Source organism: Salvia hispanica, chromosome 4, assembly GCF_029641045.1.
Source record: "Salvia hispanica isolate PSC_SH4W2 chromosome 4, Shi_PSC_v1, whole genome shotgun sequence".
NCBI classification, from domain to species: Eukaryota; Viridiplantae; Streptophyta; class Magnoliopsida; order Lamiales; family Lamiaceae; genus Salvia; species Salvia hispanica.
In genome coordinates this window covers 50,182,646-50,205,787 of record NC_142695.1, presented here as the reverse complement: position 1 = coordinate 50,205,787, position 23,142 = coordinate 50,182,646, and the positions used below count along the sequence as shown (strand labels likewise).

At 35.9% G+C, this 23,142-nt stretch overlaps 1 protein-coding gene and 1 pseudogene across 4 annotated transcripts; one reads left to right on the top strand and one right to left on the bottom strand.

Moving 5' to 3' along the window:
- The first annotated feature begins 5,276 nt into the window (after positions 1-5,276).
- Positions 5,277-10,906, top strand: LOC125196127 (DEAD-box ATP-dependent RNA helicase 31-like; annotated as a pseudogene). Its single transcript, XR_016129019.1, has 10 exons — positions 5,277-6,133; positions 6,642-6,748; positions 7,064-7,119; positions 7,312-7,536; positions 7,701-7,907; positions 7,975-8,061; positions 8,982-9,077; positions 9,832-10,047; positions 10,147-10,329; positions 10,431-10,906. The product of XR_016129019.1 is annotated as a DEAD-box ATP-dependent RNA helicase 31-like (transcript).
- Positions 10,907-11,275: 369 nt separating this feature from the next.
- On the bottom strand, positions 11,276-18,852 carry LOC125193476 (uncharacterized). 3 transcript variants are annotated; one of them, XM_048091270.2, is made up of 9 exons: positions 17,958-18,850; positions 17,033-17,221; positions 16,363-16,455; positions 16,063-16,245; positions 15,873-15,975; positions 15,600-15,785; positions 12,745-15,164; positions 11,918-12,516; positions 11,276-11,676 (listed from the first exon to the last, which is right to left on the bottom strand). In XM_048091270.2, the coding sequence occupies exons 1-9, from the start codon at positions 18,183-18,185 to the stop codon at positions 11,664-11,666; spliced, it is 4,014 nt and encodes a 1,337-aa protein (XP_047947227.1). In that variant the 5' UTR covers positions 18,186-18,850; the 3' UTR covers positions 11,276-11,663. The 3 variants fall into 3 exon arrangements, with proteins under 3 accessions (XP_047947227.1, XP_047947226.1, XP_047947225.1); XM_048091269.2 differs by lacking the exon at positions 11,276-11,676 and adding an exon at positions 11,724-11,837 and having other exon boundaries at positions 11,918-12,513; positions 17,958-18,852; XM_048091268.2 differs by lacking the exon at positions 11,276-11,676 and adding an exon at positions 11,725-11,837 and having other exon boundaries at positions 17,958-18,851.
- Positions 18,853-23,142: the final 4,290 nt, after the last annotated feature.

Here is a 23,142-nt window from a genome sequence, read left to right as displayed (position 1 = left end):
AAATTTATTTTATTGGAGCTTAGACCCCACTCTACATAACTCTTATGTCTGAGATTTCTCTTTGCTCCAAAAATTAATACCAAGAAATTATAATAAAAAAATAAGACTTATATTTAACATTTCTTTCGTACGAGAATAAGAGTTTCCCTTTTTTATTTTAGTCCATCCACGAATAGAAGTTTCAGTTTATTTTTACTATAAGTATAAATACTCTCACATTTCACTAACTCATTTCACTCATATTTTATTTAAAATTAATATACTCATAGAGCATAAGTGAGACATGTATCCCACTAAAAAACTCGTGCTGAAAATAAATAATCATCTGTCTCATTAAAAGTAAAATGTTTTTCTTCGTGGGATGTCCCATTAAAAATGAAAAGTTTCATAATTTAGAAATAACACTCTCTCTACTTTATCATATCTCTTACTTATTTTCTCTTTATTACTCCTTCCGTCCCGCTTTAGAAGTCCCGGTTGATCAATTTTGGACGTCCCGCTTTAGGAGTCCCGGTTGAGATAAATTAATAAAAAATGACTATAAAGTGTTAAAAGTGGGTCCCTACATCCAATACGACACAACGCTACATTAAATCCTACAATATTTATTGTGTTAAAAGTGGGTCACAATCTCCACTAAAATATTTATTTATTGGACACTCAATTAAAAGTGGGTCCTAACATTCACTACAATATTTATTTATTACACACTCAAACACGTTTTTCTTAAAACATGTGCCCGACTCAACCGGGACTCCTAAAGCAGGACAGAGAGAGTAACTCACGACACAACGCTGCATAAAATCCTATATAAAAAAAGTACACTAATGAGACCGAGAGAGTATAACTTTTTATTGAGAATGAAGTATATGTCAACATTTACGTGATCAGTGGTAAATTGGTAATAATGTAAAAAGCTTATTCCTCAATTCAACTTAGAGCATGATTAAAACATTTTAAAATGGAGTTAACAATGAATTACTTCCTCCGTCCCGGTTTAAGAGTCATATTTAGAATCTATTATATTTAGACATAAAATTTATCCCTATTATTCATCAAATTTACACCCAAATATCATTATTTACGTAAAATTAAAACAAAATAAAATTCTAAAGATACAAAAAATCAAAAGGATCTCATTTTCCACTACCTCACTTCAATTACTACACACTCCAACAACCAATACATCACTTCAATTATTACACACTCCAACAATTTCTTAAAATCTGTACCATAACTAAATCTTACTCTTAAACTGGAATGGAGGGAAAAAAATTTATAGGTTACTCCCTCTGTCCGCGAATAGGAGTCCCGTTTTTCTATTTTTGTCCGTCCGCGAATAGGAGTCCCGGTTCATTATCACTATAAATGGTAAAGAGACCCCACATTCCACCAACTCATTCCCTTCACATATCATTTTAAACTAATATATATACAAGTGAGACTCATATTCCACTAACTTTTTTCCACCCACTTTTCTTAGCATTTCTTAAAACTCATGTCGAAATGAAATGAGACTTTTATTCATGGATGGAGGGAGTATAAATAGTAATACTAGTACTAATAAACAAAAGTCAAGTTCAGGCCGGAATGGATCACCTACCACAATTCCTCTTCTATCACCTAATACACATACAAAATTATAATAAATGATGGTGGATCCATCAACAATGTGTGTATTAGAAGATGGAGGAGGAATTGCAGCAGCTGAGTTCCGACTTCAGACACATGCATCCACTTCAATCGAAGTCATTTTGCTTAAGAAAAAAAGAAATGTTTTACTTTCACTTTACATCAATTTAAAAATAATGCATATAAGTAATTACGTAACTAAGTACCTTAGCTATTTATTTCAAATTTTCCATGGGTGCAGTAACTCCTAATTAATTTATTGACTAGTTTAATGACACAACTCATAAATAATGTACAAATGTCAATATAGAAAGCCGGGTTACCATCCACCCGACCCGTTACGACCGGGCTTTACCACACACGTGTCAATCCCTGAGTAGTAAGGCGTGGCTTGCAGCTGACCGCATTTGCCATCTATCGTTCTGGGCCTCACTTTCGCCCACAAGTCCAAGGGAGTTAACTGGACCCCACTCGCATCATGGGCCGTTTCGTCAGTTTCTCAAGTCAAACTCCGTAATGATTATTTTTATTTTTATTTCTATAGAAATTTGTAATATAAAATACTCCCCCGTCCCAAAAGAAAAATAGACAAAATTGTATATAGCACAGATTTTTTTAATGTGTATTGGTAAAATAAGAAATAGACGAAAAAAGAGTAGGAAAGTGATAGAGAAAAAAAAAGTAATTAAAATAGTATTAATGGATTGTGGGATCCACATTATTAGTGGATTATAATTGGTTAAAAACTTTCTATATATAGACTTTGTCTAATTTTAAAGGAAAACCCAAATTGTTAAACCTAGTCTATTTTTAGGAACGGGGAGAGTAATATAAACTTGTCTTCGGACTAAGTCCGCGAGGGGTGGAAAATATTCGATATCCAAAAATTCAATCGAACCAAATTGAAAAATTAAAGTTTGGTCAAATTTTTTATTTGGATCGGATCGGATCGGATAGGAGTTTTAAAATTTTCGGATGTTCGGATTGAATATTTTAAAATCTTAAGTAATTTTTGAAATCCGAAATACATGTAAATATATTAATAAAAAAATATTATTGTAATTGTTACTTTATCAAATATAAAATATTTGTATTTTAGATTTTTGATTTGTATAAACTTTTATGCAATTTTGGAGTTTTTTGGATCAGATTTCATAGTTCGGGTTTTGGATTTTCAGATTCGGATTTTCAGACAATTTGAATCGGATTAGATACATTTTCACATCAAAATTAAATTTTTGGATTGGATTGAATTAAAAATAATTCCAATACAAAATCCAAATGCTCGCCCCTATTCACCTCATTGTATAAATTTTAAAAATAACAAGGAATAATAAATTGTACTACTAGATAATTCGAATATATGTGTATCAAACAAGAATATATACAACCGCTATATGATTACAACACAACAAACAAAATACTACAAATATCATAGTATATAGTAACAAAAGGTCAAAATCAAGCATATTATGTTCAATTCCATACTCCATACTCCACTAGCTATGATGCGAGCCTTTTGTAAAGCCTAAGGGAAATGATTAATGATAGTATGATACCATATAATTCAAATAAAGCGAGTTTTAGAACATGGGAAATAAATGGTAAATTAATGAAAGTCGTACAAATGATCAAAACATTATACTAAATGCGATAAGGATGGGAATTTTCACCAAACTCGGATTTCAATTAAATTGTAAAGTGGCGTGAAGGCACAAACATGTTGAGAGTAATGTATTTGTCATTGATAGGCATGGGAGATATGTTAAAATAAAATAAGATTTGACTTGCATGTGACATAGGGTCAAGAATTCAAGATCATTAAATGGAATAGACTTTGATGAAAGATTAGGTTTACAAGTGGACCTAGAAATATAAATTGAAAACATTTCGAATTAATTAAGAGATAAAAATATAAATAATTATATACGTAAATTGTGAGTTAAAAATATCCTTTTACACTCTACCCAGGGGTGGCGAAACGGGTTACCCGCGGGTACCCGCACCCGACAAGTCGGGTACCTGTACCCGATTTTAGCTAAATTGGTTGTCCCAATACCCGCCCCGTGATATACCGGGATTACCCGATACCCGTGTCGGGTATCCCGTACCCGACCCGAAATTCGAATAAAAATTTTGAAAACCATAATAATCGTCAATGTTCCCTAATTTATTTAATTACTATTGATGGTAAACTTTGAATAGATTAAGAATAAAAGTGAGGAGACTCTATAGCTAGTTCCGATGAGTTTTCAATTGTATGTTCGTCGGAATATAAAAATGTTTCAAAATAACTCTTAGAAACATTTCATTTTCTTCACTCATTTTGGAAAAAATAATAATATAAATACTCTTCTCTATATTATTATCTCTCTTACTTTATTTTTTCTCCATTCTAACGGAGTATTTATTTTTAATTTTTCAAAATGAATGTGTATATGTCTATTATTATTTAACTATTTATTTTTTTCTCTAATTTAACTATTTGAAACGCCTCTATTAATATGGAATGGAGGGAGTATTAAAAATGATATATGACTCTGATACTAATAATAACGGGTATTAATGGGACTAACAGGTACCCGCTACCCGCAAAACTCTAAAACACACTACCCGATCTCGCCCCATTTCCCATTATCATCGGGTATCGAGTACCTGATACCCGACGGGTAGCGGGTCGAGATGGGAATTACCCATTACCCGCTACCCATTTTGCCACCCCTAACTCTACCAAAGGCAAAAATGTTATGCTTTTACTTATAGCCTTGACTCTTGAGATTCCATTTATTAATGCACTTTTCCAAATTGGACCATTAAAAAGTTTGAACATGTCTATTAAGAGATACTAGTAGTATAGTTTTTGTAAGTACTTAAAAAGGGATTCAACTAGTTTCCATTTGTTAAGGCACTTTTTCTCGAGTTAAATCACTTAAAAATGATAATTTAAAATAGGTTTTGGACAAAAGTAATCAATATACAAAATGTATAAGATATCACACATTGAGAAATGAAATTAAATTAATTAGAGTTCAATTTGTCCCAATCAAATGCGAGTTTAATGTTTAGCCGCACAACTGTACCCAACTTGAGACAGGGACAACTATATTTTTCAACCCAACTAAATATTTGAAAATATATTTATATAAATAAAATTTATCTTAAAAATAATAATTATAGTCAATTTTGTAATTCTGACTGATGTTTTATTTCAATCGCTTTCGGAGTTGGAAATTCGGAATCATCTTTAGTTTCATTTAAAAAACATCTTTTTGTCTTATCATTCGACTTTTCCTTAATTATTTTCCAATTGGATACACATTAATTTAAAACACACTAACATATCTTAGAGAAATAGAAAGCCATAAAAAATAAAATTATCGAAGTAGTTACATACTCTTTTGAAGTTTAATATAATTATAGAAGCCCATAAACTGAGAAACAGGCATATTCCCTATAGTATAGGCCCAAGCCAAAACAACACTCATGCTTTGTTAAACGACGTCATTTAATACAGGGCTCCTTAAATGCTTAAACCCTAATTCTTCAATCATTCAGATTTGGGGGTGGCTTAAACCCTATCTCGGTTCATATCACCTGAAATCATTTGCAGATTCCCAATCCACCCCTCTCATCAGCACGTAATTTCATATCATGACATCCAGAATTGCGCCATTACACCCCATTTTGAGCCCCAATTTTTTCGATGTTTTCCCTCACAAGCTGCAGTTTCATTTTTTTTCAGGTCCGAAAATTTGCAGAGGAGATTGCTGTTAGCTCCGGTTCAAGCTATTAGGCTGGTCCCACTCGGCAATATCAGATTCTCAACTCATTCGTGCCGGGAGAGGTTGAGTTCAGGCATGGGGCAGGATGGTGGTGATGGTAAGGGGAGCGGAAGAGGTCGAGTTAGGAAGAGAAGAAGAGAGGTTGCATTTGATAAAGATTCTGACTTCAGCGGCAGACGAGGTGGTGGAGGGCGCTCTGGTGGTAGGGGTGGTGGGAGAGGTGATTCGGGTAGATTTATCAGGGGTGGCGGTGGTTCGTTTAGGGGGAGAGGTGGGGGGCGTGTTTCGCGTGGTAGTAGTACGTATGTTGGGAGCGGCGAGGGGCGTGAAACTAGTAAATTTAGTAGGGGTGGTGGTAGTTCGTATGGTGGCAGAGGTGGGGGAGAGTGGAAAGAGAAGGGACAGAGTGGGAGAGGTTCAGGAATGACATACGGAAATAGAGGGGGAAGAAGTGGTGATCAGGGTAATTCGGTGAAGAAAGGAGCAGGGAGAAGGATGGAAAGACAAGGGTTTGTTGTTACAGATGATGAGGCTGTGGAGGAGGAAAGTGATAAGGGGTATACAAATTTTAAGGAATTAATTGATAACGACGAAGCAGATGATGATGAAGATGAGGAGGTGGAGGGCGAAGAAGTGGAAGTGGTAAGAGCCGAACTCGAGAAAGGAAGCATTCATAAAAGCTCACTCCAAAGTAGTGATTCACACCTTAGTGAAAGCAGGTGAATTTTATAGCCTCCCAGGTGTACATACTCATTTCCTATGTCCGATGATCTTTATGAGAATTGGAATTGGGAACACACTCACACAGTAATTTGATGTAAATAAGTATATAATGCTTGTACCAGTAGGACTGTAGTGTAGCTGTTCTAATGTACACTGAGCATGGATCATGTAAAAAAATGTTGTTAGTTGGGAAATTTGAATCATAAAGGATAGTGTTGCGTAAGTACATTTGAGTTAATAGTGATTCATTGTATTGAAATCCCACAAGCTTAGTTGCTTATCTTTCGGCATTCTGAAATGTAATGGAAATGGGGTATGGGCATCAGTTGGGAGGTTAAAATGCAGGAACATGGAATTGCAATATCTTGGTTTTCTCAAAATAGTTAGCAATAGAATATTTCCTAAGAGCCTTGCATTAACTTTCACACTTTTTATGTAGTGTCTGTAGATTTTTGATAATATGTGTATATTCTTGTAACAGTTTTGAATCGGTATGCTTTACAGGTTCGATAAATGTCCCATATCACCCTTATCACTTAAAGCAATCAAAGATGCTGGTTATGAAAGGATGACTCTGGTGCAAGAGGCAACTCTTCCTATCATTCTTAAAGGTAGATAAAGCTTCAGAAGTTACTTTGTTGTGATTCTGACATGCACCGGAAGCACCCACAGACCGAAACTCTGTTCTTTGAGAAACAGAAGGGTTGCCTATTCTGTTTACATATATAATTTTCAAGTTGAAACCCAAGCAAGGATGCTACTTCATTTAGGAAAATTATTCTAATTATAACTATTTTGTGGTTTTAGCAGATATATGTGCATACTCATATTACAGATTTATAAGAAAACTATACAGTTTATAGGTTGGCCGTTGTATCATATTCTACTATTTTTGTTGCGAATCTCTAATGATGACCTGTTTCTAGGTAAGGACGTCCTGGCCAAGGCAAGAACTGGCACAGGGAAAACTGTAGCTTTTTTGGTAAATAGTTTTGGCTTTTCATTCCAGTTTCTCTATAATTATGATAGTGATTTTAAAAAGTGAATTTGGTGTTCATTTTCATTGGTATATGTAAAGTTCAGTATGATGATATCGAATTTAAAGTTTTAAACTTTTATCATTTTATAGTGCTGGTAGATGATGATTAAATTTTCCCAATTCTTATGATTGCAGCTCCCTGCAATTGAAATCATAGCAAAATTACCTCCTTCTGATCGTGATAAAAAAAGATCCCCCATATACGTGCTTGTTATATGCCCAACCAGAGAACTTGCTACTCAGGCTGCTGCTGAGGCCAACAAATTGTTGAAGTATCATTCTTCTATTGGTGTTCAAGTTGTCATTGGAGGTACCCGCTTAGGTATGGAGCAAAAAAAGATGCAAGTCAATGCATGCCAGGTAATTATATATGTTACGATGTGCTTTATCCTCTGGTTTAATTATTATGGTTTTAATATTATATGAGCCCGTTGGTCTTTAAGAGGTCATGTAATGCATGAGAGATGATAAGGTTCTGATCTAGTTAGGTCTGGCTCAATCAACTTTTCTGTTTTAAAATGCAGATACTCGTGGCAACACCTGGAAGGCTAAGGGATCATGTAGAGAATACAGCCGGATTCGCAACTCGACTGATGGGAGTTAAAGTCTTGGTCCTTGACGAAGCCGATCTTTTATTAGACATGGGATTCCGCAAAGAAATAGAGAAAATAATAGCTGCTGTACCAAAACAGCGACAGACACTTCTATTTTCTGCAACAGTTCCGCAAGCGGTAATATTTATCGTTGACCATGTGATACCTTGTGAATTGGAGAATTCTGAACTTATTCGCACTGCAGGTTCGTCAAATCTGCCATGTTGCCCTAAAACAGGACCATGAAAACATAAACACAGTAGAGGAAGGAAGTGAAGATACACATTCACAGGTAGGCCTGAAAATTTAATCCGCGGGTTTCGGGTATTCCCGACCCAGTCCCAATACCCGACGGGTTTTGGGTACCCGAAACCCGAAATTATGGGTTCGGGTACGGGTTTGTGTAGTTAATGTTAGGATTTTTCGGGTTTAGGGTACCCGAAACCCGTATTAGGGTACCCAAATAATACCCGATTAAACCCGATTAATTATGCATTTGTGATAAATATTTTTATTTAGTATAGGGCCTATGGCCCATAGGGTAAATCTAGGGCAACTTTATTTAATCACATGTAGATTTATAAATTTTTCGTGTGCTTCACTTTTTCAAGTTTCCTTCACGCCATTGATGCAGCTCTCTTTTGGCCGTTTGCTCTCTTCTTTACATTCGTGTACGGTCCATGTTGTATTATCTATGTTCTTACTTGTTATCTTTTGAAAATATATAATTAATTAGTTATGCTTTCTCCATTTTATTTACATGTTCATTTAATGTCTTGAAAAATTATTTTAATCTCTTTTATGTTTCAATTTATACCAAAAAAAAATTAATTTTAAAATTAAGTAGTGTCTATTTGTCTAATGTCCATTTATATAATATAGAATCATAGTCAATAAATAGTATAAATATTGTGTGATTTTAATAATTTATATTCTCATCACAATTTAATTTATTATAAAAGAATAAATTTTAAATATAATAATTCTGGGTTTATGGGTACCCGAATAGTTGCGTTCGGGTACCCGCATCGGGTATTAGAGTACCCGAATTCACATACGGGTCGGGTATTGGGTATGATATTTTTGAGATTTCAGGTTCGGGTACCCGCGGGTACCCGAATTTACACCCCTATTCACAGGTTTGTTGTTGTGAGCTATTCTTCTCACCGTTAATGCAGAGTGGTTATGATTATTAACATCCAACCTTTTCAGGTCAGGCAGACATACCTGATTGCTCCTTTGGACAAACACTTTTCGCTTCTTTACACCATGCTAAAAGGGCATATTGCAAATGATGTTAACTACAAGGTAGCCATTTTCATCAGTTTCATTAGTCATCCTTAATCTGCTTTAAGTACTACCGAAATCACATTACCAATTATAAGAACGATCATAGAAATGGAGTGTGACAGTTTAGGGGAATTCTTTGGAGGTCCAATTGTGAAAGAAAAATCACTTCTGCATCAAATAGAATAACTCTAGAATCCTTATGAAATGGAGATGTCTGACAACTCTAAGAAAATGGATTCTGTGGAATAGCATTTATTTGTATCTGTCCACAGCATCTATTTGTATCTCTGTGATTGGTATGCTCATTATAGATACAATGACTGCAAGAGAAAACTAGTCGAGATGTGTATTAGGTGAATATTACAAGATGCGTTGCTTAGTAAGATTGGTAGGCATGCCATATTCAAACTGACTAAGCTCAATTTTCACATTTGAAGCCAAATACTCCCTCCGTCCCACCATAAGTGAGGCACATTCCTTTTTGTTTCGTCCCATTATAAGTGAGACATTTCATTTTATGGCAAATAAGCAACACTGAACACTCTATCTCTCTCTTACTTTATCCTCTCTCCTACTTTTTCTCTCTACTTATTTTCTCACTCCTACTTTATTCTCTTTTCATTTAACCACTAAACACCACTATCTAACAACCCGTGCCCAAGAAATGTGTCACATGTAATTGGACAGAGGGAGTAGCATTTTTTTTGTAATTCCATGTGAATCCATGGAAAATATTCTGTGTCTGTATGATCCATCCTTTCCTATGCAACAGGTTATTGTATTTTGCACAACTGCAATGATGACCAAGCTTGTTGCTGAGCTTCTCAACAAGCTTAACTTGAATGTCAGGGAGATACATTCTCGAAAACCTCAAAGTTACAGGACAAAAGTCTCGGATGAGTTTAGGAAGTCAACTGGTCTTATTCTCGTAACATCTGATGTGTCTGCACGTGGTGTTGATTATCCTGACGTGACCCTTGTTATACAGGTTATTCATTACTCATCCTGGTTCTTCAGTTACAATCTCTGGTTACCATTATTTATGTGTATGATCATTTAAGGACTGATTTGTCGTTGCTCTGTTTAGATTGGTATTCCAGCGGATAAACAGCAGTATATCCACAGATTGGGTCGAACTGGCCGAAAAGGAAAAGAAGGGGAAGGTGTGTTGGTGTTGGCACCTTGGGAAGAGTTCTTCTTGAACACTATCAAAGACTTACCTATATCAAAGGCAACTGAACCATTGGTAGATTCAGATGCTACGAAAAGGGTAAATAAACCAACCATTGCATAAATTTTATGTTGCCTTTTAAAACATAAATTTCTAACTGAAGATAGAACAAGTTACTAAAGATAACATTTATGTCGCAGGTCGAACGCGCTGTATCCCAGGTCGTGATAAAGAGCAAAGAATCAGCATACCAGGCATGGCTCGGGTACTACAACTCAAACAAAAGTATTGGTCGAAACAAATCTAGACTCGTGGAGCTCGCAAACGAGTTTAGTCGAAGCATGTGTCTCGACACCCCTCCGGCCATTCCAAAGCAAGTCCTCGGAAAGATGGGTCTGAAGAACATACCTGGATTAAGGTCCAAGTAGATAATGAGCAATGAATTCTCATTTTACATTATAAGTTTTATTAGTAGAATTTTAAGGAGACCGGCCACCTACAACCTCAATTTTTGTGTCATAACTTGTGAGTTATATTGGTAACAATTATAGGATGTCATAAAATGTAATTTTGATCTCATTAGGAAATTTCTAGTCCATTTCTTTGTAGAGAAACATTTCGAATGCTTATTCTTTCGAGGAAATATACAGAAATATTTGATCAAATTTGAGCTTCATATTTTGTGTTGATTTACTAAGCAAAACAAGAAACTGCCCAAGAAAGAGGAATTCATCTGCGCTGAGATTTGGGATGAGCAAAATCTCGTAAACCTAATATCTAAACCAAACCAAATTGAATTTTAAAATTTGGTTCGATTTTTGAATTTGGTTCATTTTTAATTTTTAGAAGACTTTGATTTTTTTTTATTCGGTTTGGATATATAAAAAACAAATTAAACCAGATGCTCACCCGTAGCTAAGATGGGAATTAAGGGAAAATGTCATTCAAAATTTAATGCTCTATTTGACACTGTAATGCATTTGAAGCTGATGCAAGATGTTATGATTAAAAACCTTATGACAAAATCTAAGGGAAGATAACAAAATTTCGTCTGTAAATGGAACACTAATTCCAGATCACTGGTATAAGAAATTATAATGTGTTAGGCTAATGACAGAAGAAGATCACAACATAGGAAAAAAGTCTTGGAAACTAGAACTCCAGTTTCCAGGTTTCCAAATTGGCCAGGGTCAGAATTGGCTAGCTATTCTACATACAAGAACCACGTCAGGAGAGACGAGGGCCATTATCGAGACATGACGTACAGGCCGAGCTGCATTCTGTAGCCGAGCAAAAATAGGGTAGCTGTACCCTTTCCAGCCATTAGCTGTACCCTTTCCAGCCATTACTGTCAGTCCCAAAGTTGGAATGAGGAATATCAGTCTCATCCTTCAACATACGATGCTCCTTAAAGACCGATGTAGCTGGGCGTATTATCGAACCCTCCTGTTAGGAGAGGAAAGATTCATAACCACAACACAACATAGTGCAGTAAAATTTATGAATCAATGCAAAATCTTACATGTTAACATTCTAAAGTGGCATTTCTCAGTTAGTGGTAAGTGTTTTAATCATCCCCACTTACATGGATAATAGATGATGTTAACCTGTTTATTTTGCTTGTTTAGCAGTGATTCAAACCCGTATGCTTCTGGACTTAAATAACACCAAAAACTATGCAGCATACCTATGATGGTTTGGTGAAGATGGTTGATCTGGCGAGGAACAGTGTGCAGAGCTCCCATGCACTCTACGGTCCTCAGATGCTCTGGCTCGAGTTCCATCATCTAGCTGGGATTGCTCATTTACATCGGGTAAGCCTGGCTGACCAAGAGAGCAGAACTCAAGCTGTTCGTTATTAGAAACATAGGCAGCATCATGATCATATGGATACAGCATCATGACTGGTGGAACTGAAGGTCCGTCTGAAACTCCATTAGGATTCATGGCTGCCAAAGGGTACATGTTATATGCTACATTCTGAGGACCATCTTGACCAAAATTTGAGCGCAAAGGACCATTCTGAGACTGGTAAGACGGGATTGAGTTATGCCTGTAGGAGTTCCAAGCACGGTCACCTCGACCGTCCCCCTGAGAGAAACGTTCAGGCCGAGAGTTTGCTTTCTCAGTCTGGTTTCTGCCATGACTACGCGTAGCAGCCCTTGATTTTGAGTTAGCATTCCAGTTCACCTCTCTGTCACTGAAGCTATCATTTCTGTCATTTCTGTCATGGTTATAGTTCCCCCTTCTGCTGCCTGACGGGTGGCGTTCCCTATTCAAAACCTTCTGAAACAATGAGAACATAAACTGTTAAAATACTATACAGAATGGGAAGTATTAAAACATAGAACATGACTAGGGTAACTCTTGGCCAAAGAGAAATTATCGAGCAAGCCAAACAAAGGACCGAAAATAGTACCTACAATCATAATATTAATTCCTGTAATGACAGCACATATTCAGTGAAAATTCTAAGCAAAGAAGAAAATTAGAATCACAAGAAGTGGTTTTTACATGATTAGGCAAGTATGTTCCGGTCCCACTACGATATCTTGGCACATCATCCATATAGCTTTGATATATATTGGGATGTCGCCCAGAAACCGACTGGAGGGGAGCAACGGGAACCATATGGTGGCCATAATTCGTCATAAGCTGAGAGAACAGGTTTGCATTGGTCGAAAGCGGTCTACCTGGACTATCGTGTGGAAGTCGACCCTGTACAAACGCAGGTGGAACCATGATAGGTGAAGGAAATACAGAAGGCCCTTGGTACCGAGGATTCTGACAGACCCTTCCGAATTGTAAGCTTTGCCAGTGACTAACAAAGTCACTATTAAGAATATCAGCCTTCCGATCTTTGGATGTCTCATTAGTTGACATTCCTAGTGAAGAACTTGAGGAATGCGACTCCTCTGATTGACCAAATCCCTTAGGATTAAAGTTCATTACAGATTCACCATCATTTACAGTCCCATGACCTCCAAATTGGCCACTTAATGCATTCGGTGTACCTGCTTCAGGTGCATTGTTATAAAGTGGAAGCATTGCAAGGAAAGGGATTGGTGGACCGGTTGGGTAGAATGCAATTACCCCAGAATTCTCACCCATTCTATGCCTTGAGCCAGGACCTATTAGTACTGGGGCAAAGGGCATCACTGAGTCTGATCCACTAGTCTGAGCAACCTCAAAGTCGAGCATATGGTGCCTAGGAACATGCGAATGAACATCTGGCTCAGAACCAGGGTTTCTTTCAATGATTTCAGTCCCCAAATTTACTAGTGAAGCCTGTTCCTGGTCATGATCTGTGTCATTTGACACGTGATCAGACATAACTTTACCTTTTCCATGGCTGATAGTTATATCTGTCGTAACTTTCTTCCCCCTTTTCTCTTTCGAAGATTTAGGTGCCTTCACCGATGATGATCCATCCCAGGAGCTCTCTGAAGAAGTCCTACTTCTCAAAGAATTACTATGAGCAGCTGATGAGAACCTTATATTGCCTGATTTTTCTTCTGGGTGAACCTCACTAACATTAATATCATTGTCCAGAGAACTATCAATATTATCCCTTACTACTCCACGTTTCTCCCTCAGATGCCTTTGCTGAGCTCTCGCACTGCTTGAGGCAGTTACTCGAGATTGTGGAGGAATATACTTTAAACCAGATGGTGATAATGATGGTTTTTCGTCAGTTTGGAGGTTGTCTACATTTCCATTCTCAAGATCATACCTACAAGAGGATCTAGAATCTTGCTCCTGCCAAAAATCATTATTGCCCTCTCCAGAGTCCATACGACCAAAATTCTCATTAATTCTGTCTATTGACTCGTCAGATGGATTGATTCCAATGCCGGGGAAATATTGAGTCATTTGGGGTGATACCAAACTGCGAGGAAATTGTAAGTGTGAGAATGATGGGTCCATCAGAGGGATATTGACAGGGACAAATCCTGGAAAATTCTGTTGAGTGTACCCCATAGAAGCAATTAAGGATGGAGGGATAGAGTAAGGTAGATGACCCGTCGTCAAATTAAGTGGAACTTGAACTTGACCATTGAACCCTTGAAGTGAAGCAGACGCCATCATATTCACAATATCTTGATCTTCTGGGTGCATCAGCTGTGTCCCAGAGGTGGTTGAAAATTCTTCACCTAAGTCATAGCTATTTGAAACGTGATTGGAGTCGGCAGCATCAAGACTTTGATGCGATCTTGCCACTGTATCTACAACTGAAGTATGATTGCTGTGGCTAACCAAAGTCTCTGGTCTAAGATCCTTCCTCCAATAACCAGAATCCAACCTAGAATGTGTAGCACGAGCATCTGTAGCTTCACCCTGTCTGCTACATTGTACTTGTGATGAGACATCACTATAGTTATCAGTCAGTTCAGGACTGGAGTGTGTTCGGGCAAAAAGAAGTCTTCCCTCGGTGTCATTTACCGAGTGATCTGCACTCAGATCTCTCTGAATCTTATCATTAGGTACAGACTGATCAGGGACAGTATCTCTTCCAATTTGATCAGTGACATGCAAGCTGTTCAAATTGAATTGACTTTTTAAGCTGTGTGAGCGAGAAGCTGAAGACAGCTCACTTGTCATGGGCAACATTCTATAAGAGTTTTCACCAAGTTGATAGGGAACACCTTGAGTCTGAGTGCCCCGAACCTCTACCACATGAGTATTGGAGCTTTCTTTCACCTTCTTCCCATTATTGGAATTCTGAACCTCATGAGGGCTATCTTGAGTGGACAATCTCAAGCGCCATGAGTCAACTCCTGGAGCATCAGGGCGATGACCACTTCCATGTCTCTCCCACGTGTTCATAAAGAACTGATTGACTTCAAAATTTAAGTTTTCTTTCGGACAGTCAAGCAACCGTGCCAGTCTTTTAGCTCCAAAAGCAAACGCACTTCGTATACGGTAAAAATTTCCTGGACACAGATAACATATTAACATTTCCATGAATTTATAACGAGATCAGGAAAACAAGTATCAATACACTGCCCACTGTTACAGGCCATCATTGTGCAATGAAAGAAGTTAAGAGTTAAATACCACGTTAAAGAAAATTTGTATCAGAAAACTGATTTATATGAAAAAGTACCCTGATCCAGTAGATCTAGCAGCTTACACTTATCAAGAATAAAATCAAATCATCCAGCAGAATTTCTTATGTATCAGGTACAGCTCCCTTGGGTAAAGGTTACAAACAGATTCAACCTTGGCCAAAGGAAATATTACTAGAAAGATATTTTTAAGTATCATGTTCTTTGCAACTGCAATGGTCACATTCCAAACTCGCTGTACTCTATGTTTCAACACCTCATCGTGAAAAACAAATATTAACCTAACTACTTCATACTTACCTTTACTAACACTTCGTCCAAGGTTATTGCTCACTCTTAAAGGATCAATAACATTAAAATGCTTGGAAGAGAATTTCTGTCCATTACTCTCCTGGCCACCAGGGAAAACAGCATACACAGAGCTACAAGCTTCAAGAAACAACTTGCTAAGTAGCAGCTCCCGACTATCCTTCCTAGGAGGTTGTGCTACAAGCAAATAAAGACAGCATATCAAGGAAAGAAACTGCATATAGGCATTAATTATAAACAAAAAACTACTATTTTTTTTAATACCAGTTACGTCAGGTAGGCAATTAATAGCTACAGGTCCCCATAAGCTAACACAAAAGTTCTCCCAGTCAAAATTGCTAAAGAACTCCAGAAAACGATACAGGACCTGCAAAGTTTTACGTAAGTGCTCAGGAGAACAATTGACAAAGAAAACAATCCGGCGGGCTACAGACAAACAAAAGAAATAAGTCACCTCAAGTGGTCCATGAAAGGAATTGTTGAACACATGAAAGATGTAAAGAACTAAAGTCTCCAGGGCATAAGTAGATATGAGTCCATGATGAGCACCCAATATGCGGCTTTCATAATAGCACCATGCCTTGATCAATATAATACTACGCTTGAACAGATGATTCTGACTTATCAGATTATCGATCTACGGAACCAAACATGGAATAATGTGGTGTGAGACAACAAGTTATTTGCCTTGATTCACAGATGGCACTATAACTTGAGCTGTAAAAATTCTGTTAGTAAATAGGAAAATACTTACTTCATCAAGGAAGCAGAGTGTACATAAGCCACTAACTTGATTAAAAGATATGTCCACAACAATGTTTTCAACAAGACATTTAATTATCTTTACCTGAGAATAGGAGAAATAAAACAAAAGGTTATTTATCAGTGCAAAATAGCACTAACTTAAGACAACATTGACATGAAATCCTTCATCACAATATCATAATCCATAACCAGCTCCATCTTGATAAACCTACTACACTGAGATAACATTCATCATCGTCATATGCCACGTATTAAATTGGTGCATCTCAGGTCAATGCAAAGTTTATACCTATTAACTGCTCATACGGCACACTGCATTATATAAATGGTGACAATTCCCCAACAACAAAGGAAGAGTGAATCAAGAACTTTGGATGCACCACAAAGATCACAAGACCATCCAGGAAAGTTTAGATAATCAATCCCCAACCCCCAAATCAATGTGTGTGGCGCTGCTCCTTCATTACATGCATGATAAAGGCGCTCAAACATAACAAGCAATATTTGGATATTTAGAAAGAACTAGAAAAGATATCCAAACGAGAAAAAACTTAAATACTCTTATAATTTGTTTTAGATAAGGGAAAGAAATTTACTATCAAAAGCAGAGACCAAAAATAAAATGTCAAAAGTATATAGGGATAAGAAAGAGAGTATACTTCAGCTTGAATATATTGAACCTCCTTCACACGAAACTCGGCATTTTCATTCTTTTCCTCTCTCTCCAGAATATCCTTAACCAGATTGGCCCACGTATCCTTCAAATTCTGATTCTGAGTGAAAGCTGTCAGATCGATGTCTCCATCAGGCAGATACGTCTTCAAGGGGACAGAACCAAATGTGCACACCTGTGGAGTAGACAAAGGGTTAAAAAAAAGGTTTAACAAACAAAACACTAAAAATGTCCTTATAGAACATAGGCATTCCGAGAATGATACTATGGCAGAATCATAAAACACACTCCAAGGATGATACTTGTCAGAATCATAAAAAAAAAATTGCATTTCACTCGACAGTTTATGGTTCTCGGACACACATAAAAATCACCCTGAGTTTCTGATATCTTATACCCCTCATCTCTATCCATTCAGTATCAGATATTGTTGCTTTTCCCATCTAGAAAAGCCATTCATTTGAATGATAAGATGAAGTTAGTTTCACCCTGTGCTGTAATTCTACCTGAGCTTATTTTCTTCAGCAGAGAGCCACTCAGTAAGATAACTGATTCATGTTATATATCAGTTGCCTCGTATGATCACCATGGGCTCACTCATACTATATCCTAGTTCCAGAGAACTTGTATCAAATAATATATCAGCAAATACTTGAACCAACACCAACATGAATTTGCAAGTTCACCAGTACTTGATCGGTTTTGTGTCAATAATTGTGCACCAGGAGAAAATACAAAATAGAAAACATTGCAAGATAAAGTCTAGCTGCATACAAAACCATTCTGGAAAAGAGCTCCATCATTATATGAACTGAGTATTATGTAATTTTGCAAAAGCAACCTCATTTATAGCACCACTTTAAAATTGAATATAGCAAGACTACAAAAAGAACTCTGCATATTCCAACAACCTGACATGGGAAGCATGTCATGATGAGCCGCTGCACATAATCTGCGACAGCATTCCTTCGCTCCTCAGATAGCTGGTTGGGTTGAATGCAGGCAATGAGCTCTGCAGTCCGCTTCTCCGCTATCATCCACCGCTCTGTATCCAGGGCACGCATGACGGGCCCTGCCCCAGGTAAGAGCCCATTGGGCAATGGCTCAACTGTCTCTGCCCATCCTTCCTGTTCTCCCATACACTATCACCTTCTCTAAACCAGAACTAATAATACTTATACCAACAAAACAAGGACCACCAATTTCTTTTCAGATATATATTGCGCCAAACTTACTCAACCCACCAACAAAAATGCAACTTGAAGCAACAAAAACGGACCTTTTCTCCTGAATCTAACCCTAATGTGGAAAGAAGCACCAGTAGGCGTCAACTTTATGATACATATACTGATAATACTCAGAAAAATTGCAATAAATGGTATGATTAAACAAGAAATTCAATACCGTTCTTCCCCGAAAGATATACTATTACTTAAAGAAACACCCAAGACCCAACCCTAAAAGCTAAAAAGGGGACAAAAATTGATCAACTAATCTGAAACCAAACCCTAATTGAAACCCGGTTTCTAAAAAAAATCCGGCAATGCCGAGGATAATTCCAATTACACCAATCAATATTCCTTTCCAGAAAAAAAGGAAGTACAAGATCGTCAATTTATAGAAGACGGATGAAAAATGATTGGGGGTATTAGTTTCTATTCTGGCGAAGTGCGTGAAGTGTGTGAAAAAATTGGGATTTTTTCAGGAGGAGAAGATGTTGAACCTTATTTGACGTTGTGAGGAATTTGATTTAATTTTTGAGTGTGTGGAAATGGGGGAGCAATTTTTTGGTAAAATGATGACGAGAAGAGAACTAAAGATAGAAACAAGAATTAATAATATGATTGGAGATATGTTATTCCCACACTCGGAAATAGTAAAATTAATTGTGCCAATAAATAACTACCTTTATAAATATAATACTCTCTCCTTCTCTATTTTACACTTTTTAATAACTACCTTTATAAATATAATACTCTCTCCTTCTCTATTTTACACTTTTTGTTTTATCTCAGACTAAGAGTCTTAGTCCATTTTTATCACTATAAAATATATAAATTTTATATTCCACTAATTTATTTTTACTTTATTTTATTATAAATTTAATATACTTTTATATAAGTGTCTCTCATATTTTACTAATTTATTCATTTAATTTTTTTCACATTTCTTTAAATCATACCCAAAATAAATAGGACTTTTATTATAAGACCGGAGGAAGTTGATAACAGTCTTTATAAAAAATTCCTTGATTTAGTGGAGTACTTGGTACTACTAGTAATTTATAAAAGTTGGGAGAAGCCCTAGTTGTATGCGGACTGAGAGTTTTGCTGCTTTGGGCCTAGCCTTTTAAAATACTATAGGGAGTACATTTTTTTTTATAGGAGTAATATTTATATCATCACATTTCAATCAATAAGATGGCTTGAGTGGTACCTATATTATGGTTCTTAATTGCGTAAAATTGTATTGTTAGGTATTCTGTTTTCTTTCCTTTTAAGGTTGCACCTAAATTTGTAGTTAGAAATTATCGTTGATACTATAATATTCAACATATGACTTCTAGATAGGGATGTCAATGTAGCCCGTAACTCGTGGGCTGGTCCGAATAGCCCACTAAATTTATAGGGTTAGGGCCGAAAATTTATAGCCCGATAAAATCAAAACCCGATTAGCCCGCATCCGATTAACCCGCAACTCGCTAGGGCCAGACCCGAAAACTCGATGGGCTGGTCCGGAAACCCGAAAAAAATTCTATTATTCTATTTTTTTTACTCATAATTCGACACTTCATCAATTAATTTTAATTAAAAATATAACTTTCAATTTTATAATTAAATATACAAATTATATATTGAATTTTTATTAATATAATAATTGATAAATAAATTAAAAACTTCAAATTCACTAAAAAAATATATTTAAATTTCTAAAACATACATTAAAATTCCACGAAATATCTCAGATATTAGTATTTGATCATGTTTATGATTGAGTTTAAGCATATATCTCAAATATATCATAATTAAATATTTTACATTGTATGAATATTAGTAATTTTAATCCTTATTTATTGGATTGATCGCATATTAATATTATCGGTAGCAACCCGATTAACTCGCTGGGCTAGCCCGAAACCCGAGCTTTTAGAGTTAGGGTCGAACCTTTTTAACCCGAAAGAAATCACAACCTGATTAGCCCGCACCTGATTGACCCGCAATCCGAATAGGATTGGCTCAAAATCCGACCGGCTGGCCCGATTGACATCCTACTTCTAGATAAGATATGAATCGTGGTGCTCTTCATTAACAAATGCTACATTTCATTAAGTAGGTCAATGACAAATGCTACTTAATACTCAATTTAATACATTATATACTCTTAGAAAAATTTAAAATGATATCATTGTCTAGCAAGTACTCCTCCCTTTGACTACAAACTACATGTATTTTCAGAGCATAACTAGATAATATATTGGGGAACACTTAATGGTGTGTTTGTTTCCTTCATATTTAAAATGATCAGATGAATGAATATTATGTTAGTATTTTAATATAATTTTTAAAACCATATGCTCTTTTAACATTATCAAATGTTTTAATTATTGGATCATTGCAAAGTGTGGTTCTCGTATAGCCACAACATAGTGCAGTAAATCATCTTTTTAATTCATGTTTTTGTCTTATAACTTTGATTTGTTGTTATATTAATTTTATTTTGATAAAAAAAATTGTTTGACCTATTGTCATTTAATGTTGTTAAGATCCAATACTAGGGTTTTCTAATGTGTTATTTTTTATTTTCCGATACGACTAGTGGCTTAAATCGATAGTTTCACTTTCACCGAATCACTTATCTATCTGATTTTCAAAATATTAATAAAGCTTGAAGTTATGCATTAAAACTTCAATGATTTTTTACGTGCATTGTTTTTGCATTTATAATTATTTTTGCTCTCTCTAAATTGTATATTTTACAAATTGCATAATCTTATACATTTCCTTTTGCATTTTTTATATCAGACTTGGATCTTGGATTCATTTAAATTTATATGTGGATAGATCAATAGATCCACATAATTCAAAGAATATCAGAAAATATTGTCTTATAATCTAGTATCTTATTGTTGTGCTACAAGATACAATTTCGTCGCACAATTGATTTTAGAAATTAACAAAAATAGATTTATGCCATTTAAATGTTGAATTTTGTACAACATAATATATGATATTGGGCCTATTGTTAATATGCAACAGATTATATGAATTTGGGCCTATTGTTAAGTTGTCATAGTTCATTAACTTACTATAGTACTCCCAATGTAGTATATAGTAGGGGTCCTAAGAATTTAGGCTCCGTTTGGTACACGGAATTGGAATTGGAATTCTATGGAATTGAATTGGAAGGAATTGAATTATAATTCAATTCCAAATTCTATGTTTGGTAAAATAAGAATCGACATGTTTGATAAATATACACACAACACACATTTCAAAATTTTCACACACTACACACATTTCACACACTACACACATTTTACACACTACACACACTACACACATTTCACACATTTGGGTCGTCTACACACATTTCACACACATTTCATTACACACATTTCACACATTGGGGTCGTCTAAGTACATTTCACACACATTTCACTACACACACTACACACACTTCATACATTTCACACACTACACACATTTCATACATTGGGGTCGTCTAGGTACATTGCACACACATTTCACTACACACACTACACACACTTTACATATACACACATTTCACACATTTTTTTAATTAAATTTTTTTAAATTTTTTAAAAACTTTTTTAATTTTTTTAAAAAAAATTTATTCTTTTAATTTTTTTTGTCAACTACATATACAATTCATGTCAACTACACATCAAATGTCAACAACTTTATGCAATAAATATTTTTTGACATGAATTGTACATATAGTTGACATGAATTGTATATATAGTTGACATGGATTGTACACAACTACCCATAGTTGACATTATAAGTGTGTAGTTGACATGAATTGTGTATGTAGTTGACATGGATTGTACACATAGTTGACATTATACGTGTGTAGTTGACATGAATTGTGTATGTAGTTGACATGGATTGTACACAAAGTTGACATTATACGTGTGTAGTTGACATGAATTGTATATGTAGTTGAAAAATTAAAAAAATTATATTTTTTTAAAAAAAATTAAAAAAAATTATAAAAATAAAAAAAATAAAAAATAAATATTAAATTAAAAATTAAAAAAAAAATATTTATTGAATAAAATATACCATGATATTACCATTCTGCCCTCCAATATGTGTAGTGTGTGTAGTGTGTGAAAAATTTGTAGTGTGTGAAATGTGTGTAGTGTGTGAAATGTGTGAAATGTGTGAAAAATGTGTAGTGTGTGAAATGTGTGTAATGTGTGAAAAAAGTGTAGCGTGTGTAGTGTGTTAAAAATGTGTAGTGTGTGAAATGTGTATAGTGTGTGAAATGTATGTAATGTGTGAAAAAAGTGTAGTGTGTGAAATGTTGACAAACTCGCATTTTAGTGTCATGATTGGTGTGTTGATATGCTTAATTGTTGAGTTTTTGTGCTCAAAATGGTTATTTCCAGCTAATTACTATATGTTTTGGAGTTCACGTGTTTGTTGAGTGTCTTAGACAAAATGGGCAAAAATGGGGTGCAAGAGGGTCTCACCCGACCGGGTGAGGTTTTGTGCAGAAAAGCCACCCAGCCGGGTGGAATTTAAAAGCCTGCGCAATTCCAGAGAGCTCGGAAGAAGTCCCACCCGGCCAGGTGGCACAATTTGGCCTGCGCAATTCCAGAGAGTACCGAAAGAGTCCTACCCGGCCGGGTGATTTTCCAGTACAACAATCCCACCCGGCCGGGTACGTATTTCTGGCGATTTTTTTTATTGTGAAATGCGATTTTCTGAAAGAGGAGAATAAGAAAGAAAAGCTAGGGCAACTCTACGCATTCTCTACCGCCGTGAAACACACAACCCATCTCTCTCAAGCACTCTTGGAAGAAGATTGAAGATTCAAGCCTCCGCCAATTGTACTCCGTATCATGTT